At 31.1% G+C, this 9,865-nt stretch overlaps 1 protein-coding gene across 1 annotated transcript; it reads right to left on the minus strand.

Annotated features, from left to right (window-relative positions):
* Positions 1-6,809: 6,809 nt before the first annotated feature.
* Positions 6,810-9,371, minus strand: LOC115885229. The gene is made up of 2 exons (XM_030904065.1): positions 9,281-9,371; positions 6,810-7,405 (listed from the first exon to the last, which is right to left on the minus strand). Exons 1-2 carry the CDS (start codon positions 9,369-9,371, stop codon positions 6,810-6,812), a joined length of 687 nt encoding a protein of 228 aa, XP_030759925.1.
* Positions 9,372-9,865: the final 494 nt, after the last annotated feature.

Here is a 9,865-nt window from a genome sequence, read left to right on the forward strand (position 1 = left end):
CTGAAATATATATTTCCTTCCACTAGACACCCGCTTTACCTTAAGTATTCAGCATTTATGTTGATGGTCAGTTTTGTAAAAACAACAAGAAAACTAACTAAATTAAAATGAACAATGTAAATAGGAACATGAACATGTTAAGAAAGAAGTATTGGGAATTGCCGTCATAACCAGCACAGGTAATCGCGATATTATTTGAAGCAAGAACAAATTGAATTTAAGTGCTATAGCAATTTTTTTTATGCCCTTCGTATGCAGGGTGCGATAATAAGATATTATTTTACGAATGGAATACCTTGTACCTACAGGGAATCCCATTTTCATGTGTTTTGTTGCCCTTATGAATAGGTTTTCACAATAGTTTTTGTGATTTTGAGTTAACTACTTTGGCCAGTATAATTTTTCATGCTCTTTTTGATGCTACAACTAGCTTAGTTCTATTTTTATTCGATAGTACAGAAATCCAGTGACAATACAGCAAAGTTGCAGTTATTTTTATTTTGCAAAAAAAAAGAAAACACAGCTACAAAATTGTCCAAAAACAAGAGTAAAGTAATAAGTTACTTTCGCGATAGCGTGTGCTAGTTAAGTAGTTAAGAAGACATGTATATACGGATATAGGATAAAAATAGTTCGGGATCGCCCGATTCTGCTTGATTCGCGATAGCATGTGATAGATATGGAAATGCGCACACACGGCACATCGATAGTTACACCACTGCTGTTAGAATTACATGTACATTTTCTTGGCAGTTGCTAGTAGTCATATTGGCATCAGCCTTACGGCAGTCGACTATAATTATATGGCAATCTTCTTCGTAGTCATTGGCAGTCGCTTGGCAGTTGCCAATAAATATATATTTTGGCAGTACATGTACATTTTTTACCCAAGTGAGACACCCCTCGACTATGACATTATTCTGGGGTACAATAGACATATTAGTGGCCGGCCGTAGCGCAAGCAGTTAGTGTGTGCGAGAGATGGGATGGTACTGGGTTCGATCCTCAGCCAGTACGGTCGCTTTATTTATTTAAATAAAAATATTGATTTATCTAAATAGAGCGACCAGCGAGCTGCCACCTCAAGGAAGGCAATGGCAAAACTACCTTTAGTATATTTGCCTTGTACAACCTCTCAAATAGTGCCGTTCGGATTCGGTGATAAACTGTAGGTCCCGTGTACTTGTGAAACACTGATGACACACATCACAAGTACATGCGAGAGGTAGCCGACGCTCTGTATAGAGTATGGCACTGTAAGAAGAAGAGATATTAAGTGTTCACCTAAACTATCCTTCTCTGAAAATTTAGAATTCGAATGAACACGAGGACCGGTTCCATCGAAGAAGAACATCGCTAAGTTAGAGAAGATAGAATGTAAGCATGTTGGCAGGAGTACTCCTGGTATTTGGGACGAAACAGGTATACAGGGCAAGCAAACACTAAATAAAGGTATCTTTATATGGTGAGTATCTTTGTTATCTTTTATTATTGTTTGCAGCTAATGATTCTATTCACCACTTCAAATTAAATTAATTTCCATAAAAGTAAAATTATTTTGGAAGAATGATAAAAATATGATAAAAATAGAGAGGGGCCGGGCCACCTCCTAAAATGGAGGATGGTAGAAGAAAACGGGAGCTATATTTGGATTCATAACGGAGCACGAGAATTTGTCTTTCTTTGCAGACCAGTGTTAAAGTAATTTAATTATTATAAAAACAATTTTTAATTGATTCATTTTTCTAATTTTTGTTAAATTCCATCATCTCTAATACAATAAATGGCAGATGCTAAAAATCCCATTACCATATAAAAACAACTTCTAAAAATAAAGTAAATCGAAAGCAAAATTAATTTCCATCATTTTCTCGCAATGACCTTGATCTTATCGACTTTATTTTGAAGTTCTTGACCTACTCAACAACCTAATTTCTCTTTTGATATTCATCTTAAAATTTTGCTCGGGGTTGCCGTTACTGATTGAGTCCGGACTCATCTTCAATTATAACAGGGAAACAGCCCACGGCGTTGCCAGATTTTCCAATTGTTTTCTAAATAATTATACGGAGTGATCTGTAATAAATATACTACACTCAAGTTTGCAAGAGCCTATGTTTTAGAAAGCACACAAATCTTTTAAATTCTTGTTGATTGGTTTGGTTTAGTTTGGTTTATCTGTCACAAATGTTTTCAAGGAGATAATAAATACAGTTCCATCCAATTCCCTTATATCGAAGCTAACGCCATGCATGAGAATATAAAAAAAAACTTATAGCAACAGTCCAAAATTAAGTGACTTACAGATCAAAATTAAGTGACTCCAACTTGGATATGTGGAGACATTCGATACCAACATGTCTACAAGACTTATGGGTATCGAATGTAATGAACTGACTGACACTCTTGTAAGAAAAGGGAACCAGTCCCTCCAACAGGCTTGAACTCTCTGTTGGAACTAAAATCCTCCTCAAGAAGGAAAGAACAAGCGTCAGTGCCAAATGAGCAACCATATAAACGCCCAGTTTGTAGATATTAGTTTAGTTTTCAATCTTCTGATGATGGTGTTTTGTGGAACTTATCGAGTTCAGTGTTTAAAAGTACAGTTGGTAGCCGGAGAGCTGGCGACATATTTAGAGAACATATTTTAGGCAAGGTAGAATAACAAAAAAAAATAAAGTTTAATGACTTGTGAACCCAGAATCCTAAGTCTGGCTGGGGGGTTGGGGGTATTTCGCTACTGCGCAACCCATAACATTTGCAAAAAAATGAATCTAAAAAACATTCTTTAGGCAACTTGAAATTTGTTTATTCTTAAATTTTAGCATCTATTTAACCTAGAAATAAGTATGCCAGATTTTTTTTCGGGTTTAAAGTATAACCCGACCATTCCAAATATGTTTAATTATTATACCTGGTAAACATACTTTAGGCATTCTAAAATTTTTACAGCGTGTTTATTAGATGATATTAAAAAATATGTGTTAATTGCCAGACGAATTCAACGGGTTTTAATACTTGCCTGATGCGAATAAAGATTTTAAATGAGCGCGACAAGAAAGTTTTATGAGTATCTATAAGCGCGAGAAAGATAGTTTATTGAGACCCGTCGCCAGCCGATGCGGCTGACGTGACACTATTTTGGAGTACTTCAAATTTTCATAAAAACAATTTTTTTTCGGTTTCATTTCAATTATTTGCAGGCTTTTAATTCAGAGATTATTTTGTTTGAATTAAGTTACCATGTACAAATATGTATTTATAAATTAAATATTGATGTGCATAGTGTAAATAGTTTAGAATAATTACTGCAAATAAATATTTTAGTAACTACTAATTTCGCTACTAACTATACTAAATCACAATGGATAAAAAAAAATTTAAGTTGTGTAGTTTGTAAAAAAGTTACTAGTGACAAAGTTATTGTTTTAGATGAAGGCAGACTACAAAAATGCAAAGAATTTTTAAAAGTGCGCCAACAATATGGTTTAAAATTTAAAGAAGTGGTTTTAAAAAATTAATAATAATATAATATGTCACACAAAAGTATAATAATAAATAATTATACTTTTGTGACGTTTGAAAAAAAGATATTTTATATTATACTAATTTTTAAATAATTATTCGTCTTTTTATTCTTTCAGATACAAAATACTTAAATTAAAATGTCTTCTTATTGAAAGGATTTCAATCATACATTTTTATTAAAAAATGTTTCATTTTATTTATTCAATATTAGTTTTTTTTTAATTTTACGACTCCAAAATGCTGTTACGTCAGCTGCATCAATAAACTATCTTTCTCGCGCTTATAGATACTCATAAGACTTTCTTATCGCGCTCATTTAAAATCTTTATTCGCGTCAGGCAAGTATTAAATCCCATTGAATTCGTTTGGAAATTAACACATATTTTTTTTGATATCATCTAATAAACACGCTGTAAAAATTTTAGAATGCCTAAATTATGTTTTCCAGGTATAATAATTAAACATATTTGGAATGGTCGGGTTACACTTTAAACCCGAAAAAAAAGTCTGGCATACTTATTTGTAGGTTAAATAGATGCTAAAATTTAAGAATAAACAAATTTCAAGTTGCGTAAAGAATGTTTTTTGGATTTATTTTTTTGCAAATGTTATGGGTTGCGCAGTAGCGAAATACCCCCATCCTCCAGGATTCTGGGTTCACCAGTTAATAAACTATACATTTCTAGTTATTCTAGCTGGCCTAAAATATGTTCTCTAAATATGTCGTCAGCTCCTAGGCTTTATCGAGATCTACCAGTTCTGAAAATATTTGCACTTATTTAACACTCACCCTGTATATGTCTAAAGGTGATAACATCCTTTCAAGTTTCAATACGTTTTAAAATAGGCAGAACATAAATTAAGGCAAAAATAATTTCTCGGAATAAAGGAATATCCGGCAACCGTGCCACGACTCTGCCATCCCAATTAGCCGACGCGGGGTGCTACGGCGTCTAATTATTTTGCCCATCGCCCCCGTTCCGAGGGGCTGGGGTGGGCAAGGTCAAGGCCGGCGGAGCCGAAGCGCGGTCTTCGACCCTTCAATTAAAAATCTTATTGGGGTGAGCGTCGCCGGTCGGCAACTTCTTTACTTTTCTTTTAACGCCGAGCACCACTCGGATAGCTTTTTCAGTTTTCTATTGTCGCTGAAAATACTATATATATATATAATATATATATATATATATATATATATATATATATATATATATATATATATATATATATATATATATATATATATATATATATATATATATATATATATATATATATATATATATACAGGGTGGCGCACCTCATTCGCCTCGGTTGATTATACGAAAACGGAAAGATGTAGAAACAAAATATTTTATGGGTATATATGGGAGGGCAATGTGCACAATTTAAAATTATTTTGAAATATACAGGGTGTCTCAGAACTAAGATTCATACCAAAGTTATATTTTTTCTTATGGAACACCCGGTATTTTATTTCAATTTTGGATTCTTGGGCCCAAAAAAGGCATTTATTATAAGGGTTAAATGTGTATAAAATCACTGGTTTTAGAGATATTTAAAGATATTTAAATATGCATGCTATAAGAGAATTGATTATCAACACCCTGCAATTAGAATTAATTCTTGTGCTGAGTTTAAAGGTAAAGAAATAAACTTTACTGAAAAATGTTATTGTTTCCTTAAATTTATACAGGGGTACCAAAAATTAGTGATCTATTTTACGGATTTATTTTGCATAAAAACTTTGTTATTTCAAATGCAACACCCTATATTTTTTTAAATAAATCGAAGCAGATTCAAATGCTCTTTCAAACTATATTAGGGTTTCCTATACCTATCTATCTCATATTTTGAATAAAAAGCGATTTTTAAATAAAATGGCAATCAAGATGGCTGGTATCGCCATGGCAATTTTCTAGTGACAGTAACTATTTTCAAAATCGACATTAGTGTATGGACATTATTATTTAAACAGTTTACTAAAATTTACCCACAATATTTTAATAAGTAAGTATTCTTTATTTTATGACGAAAAATAAAGCCATATCTGCTGGTGGAACGAATGGATATAATTACTAGTGATTTTGTTTTGTGAGGAAGATTATTTCTTGGCCTCATGAGCTAATGCTCAAAGATATCCAAATAGGAATCTTCCTGATAAGATTTCCTTTGAAAAACTACTTGTCTTATTTCCTATTTCGCAGAATTGGTAGTGTAGTTTATAAAAACCCTATTAGGTAGAAACCTGTCTTTGGAAGTGAAGAAACTGAATTAACCGTAATTGGCTCTTTTATAAAAGAGTCATATATCTACAAGTTATCGTAAAATAAAACAAAGAATTACTTCTTACTAACTGTCACTAGAAAATTGTCATGGCGATACTAGCCATCTTGATTGCCATTTTATTTAAAAATCTCTTTTTATTCAAAATCTGAGATAGATAGGTATAGGAAACCCTAATATAGTTTGAAAGAGCATTTGAATCTGCTTCGATTTATTTAAAAAAATACAGGGTGTTGCATTTGAAATAACAAAGTTTTTATGTAAAATAAATCCTTAAAATAAATAACTAATTTTTGGTACCCCTGTATAAATTTAAGAAAGCAATAACATTTTTCAGTAAAGTTTATTTCTTTACCTTTAAACTCAGCGCAAGAATTAATTCTGAAAAGGAATGTACAGGGTACTGATAATCAATTCTCTTGTAGCATGCATATTTAAATATCTTTAAATATCTCAAAAAAACAATAATTTTAAACATATTTAACCCTTATAATAAATGCCTTTTTTTGAGCCTAAGGATCCAAAAATGAAATAAAATACCGAGTGTTCCATAAGAAAAAATATATCTTTGGTATGGATCTTAGTTCTGAGACACCCTGTATATTTCAAAATAATTTTAAATTGTGCACATTGACTCCCCACATATACCCATAAAATATTTTTGCTCTACATCTTTCCGTTTTCGTATAATCAACCCAGGCGAATGAGGTGCGCCACCCTGTATATACATATATATATATATATATATATATATATATATATATATATATATATATATATATATATATATATATATATATATATATATATATATATATATATATATATATATATATATATATATATATATATATATATATTATATATATATATATATATATATATATATATATAATCAAAAACCTTTCTACTCGAAGGTGTAAGATATACTAAATTAAATAAATTCACTTAATTGCTACACTATACACAAATTGTTTTAATTTATTTTTTTCTCTTGCTCAACTTTTGGCTTCTGTTAATGTTAGTCCTCTATCCTGCACTATCTTCTCTATTGTGTCATTCCATGTTTTAGTTGGTCTTCCCCTTGGTCTCTTTCCCTGCATTTTAGCTTCCCACACGCCTTTTTCTGGTATGTCGTTGTTCATTCTGATCAAATGTCCATTCCACCTAAGCTGACATTGCTCAATTTGATTCAGGATCGAATCTACTTTTAGTTCCTCTCTTATAAAGCTGTTCCTTAGTCTATCTTTCCTTGTTAACCCAGGTACTCTTCGTAGTCGTAGATATAACATGTTCATTCTTTGGATCTTACTCTTCAATCTTTTAGTTAATACCCAACTTTCACAGCCAAAAATCAACGTCGATATGAATACTGTCTTGTATACACTCATCTTCACTGCTCTCGAGATTTCTTTTTTATTTAAGAAACTGTTCTTAATGGCTTGATACAAGCGGGACGTGTTGCCAATTCTTTCGATGATTTCCGTCTCTTGTTCTCCTGTGTTGCTGATGTTTACTCCCAAATGTTTGTATGAATCGACTTGTTCCAAATTGATGTCATTTATCTCTATGTTCATATTGCCTTCTGTTTTACCTAAAATCATAACTTTTGTTTTAATCTCATTAATCACATTTTTAGATTTCTCTCTCTAAGAGCTTCCAGCCAGATTTCTAAATTTCTTTTCATATAAGTTTTTAAAATTATAGTGAGTTCTACAGGGTGTCCCATAAAAAAAAATTTCCAAATGTCGTGTCCCATAAAAAAGTTACACATCAAAGTTGTTTTTTTTGTAATGGAACACCCTATATATTAATTGATTTTCGGATTCTAGGAAAAAAATAAAAGTGAGTTTCGTTAGAGAAAGTATATGACTAAAATGTAAGGTTTTTGATATATTTAACATTTTCTAAAAATGAAGAACAATTTTTAAATTTCAATAAAAGCTATCTAAATTGGAATTTACTCGGTATAACCTAATATGTAGTTAAAATCCAAAGAGAACGACAGTTTGTATTTAAATTAAATTTTAGGAGCATATTATGTAGGTTAGTTTAGAGCATTTTTTAAAATTATAGTGAGTACAGGGTGTCCCATAAAAAAGTTACACATTAAAGTTGTTTTTTTTGTAATGGAACACCCTATATATTAATTGATTTTCGGATTTTAGGAAAAAAATAAAAGCGAGTTTCGTTAGAGAAGTATATGCCCAAAATGTAAGGTTTTTGATATATTTAACATTTTTTTTTAAATGAAGAGCAAGTTTTAAATTTCAATAAAAGCTATCTAAATGGAATTTATCCGGTATAACCTATGTAGCTAAAATAACCATTGTACTCTAAATGAAATTACAACTTGACCCAAAAAGTTAGACAGGGTGAGACAAAATTAATATTGAACCTGGGTCACATTTAAAAGCAAGTTACTCTTTTATTTTCAATAGAACCCAGTATATTATTCCGATATTCAATGAGGAATTTATGTCTCTTTAAAATACCAGTAAGGTTACCTACCCCTCAAACAAATATTTTCCTAGATTTTAATTTTTATGATTTAGTGACAGTAGATCTTTATTATTTGGTAAAATCTAGGTGGCTGTGATATGTCTGACGTTACTTCAACATACTAGATGTCAAATTAGTTTAACTTTAACAACTAGTTATCATTTTGTGTCACTTAAAACAAAAATAATTCTCCGAAATTCGCTGAAAATGGGAACTTATCCTATATAAGAGAAAATTGATAATATGGTCCTATTAATTGGGGACTGCAGTGTGCATTCACCAATTAATAAAATACTTAAATGCTCTTGATTTATCTAGACTTGACTTTTATCGGGTTATGCTAAAGACAGTGTTTTCAAAACTCGACCACCTATTGTTGACAACATGAAAGAAATGTGGGTGCGACATATTCAAGCAGTTCCACCATTCCACTAAACAAGTAAGTAAACAAAGTGCTCATTACATAATCAAAAAATTAAAGAGGCGTATACTATAAGATGATAAAATATAATTTGCAATATTACTGGTATATTTTTTTAATCAACTAGTGATTAGATGTTTGATGAGCATCTTCTAAATTATAATTATGTACCTTTAAAATATTTCGTTATAGTCGAAATAGCCCCAATTATAACCCAACTAGTAAAACCGGTGCATAAAACTATGCTCGCTACCGTAATTGAACTACGGTAGCGAGAAAACTCTAAAAGTTTTTTTAGCTGGAATATTAAATTGTAATACCAGTTAGATCTTCTGAAGATATCTAAATATTTACTTTTTTATTTTTGGAATTTTCTTAAATAATTATTCTTCCTGACACTTTTAGGAAGGTTTACAATTACCGGTTCTCTTTGTAATCCTAATATATCATCGATATATGAATCATATGAATCACTTTGAATATAGATAAAGTGCATATCACTTTACATATGGTTTAATAAAGAATTATAAGATTAAACGAACTTACCTAAGTGAAGTTTGATCATAATTATATGATCGCCTCTTCCGAATAGATCACTATGTAGTTCACTCTCTCGCCGTAAGGTGGAGCCACGCATTTTAAAGCCAAACAAAAAATTGTGTCGATCCAGACCCTTTCCCGGAATATATCACGCCGGGCCGTCTTCAATTCATTACTTCAAAGCCGGAACTGTTGCGATAGAATAGATCACGGGTTTCGGGAGGGAGGGAGTGATCTATTCGGAAGAGGCGGTCATATAATTATGATCAAACTTCACTTAGGTAAGTTCGTTTAATCTTATAATTATATTTCCCGCCTCTTCCTCTTAGATCACTATGTAGATGTTCAAAGTAGAGCAACAGTTTTAGTAAGAATAAATAAAACCTATCACTAGAAAACTTTATTTATTCTGCAAACAACCAAAAAAAAATATATATATATAAATTTTAAAGAAAAAAAAAACTTCCCTAGATTATACTTTTCTAGGCCAACTTTTACGCACTAAATGATTATACCCTTATTATACTTAATAACAAATTGTTCTTAATAGTAAATTTAAAAATATATATTTATATTTAGCGATTGTAAATA

Source organism: Sitophilus oryzae, unplaced genomic scaffold, assembly GCF_002938485.1.
Source record: "Sitophilus oryzae breed Bouriz unplaced genomic scaffold, Soryzae_2.0 scaffold_377_pilon_pilon, whole genome shotgun sequence".
Classification (NCBI taxonomy): Eukaryota; Metazoa; Arthropoda; class Insecta; order Coleoptera; family Curculionidae; genus Sitophilus; species Sitophilus oryzae.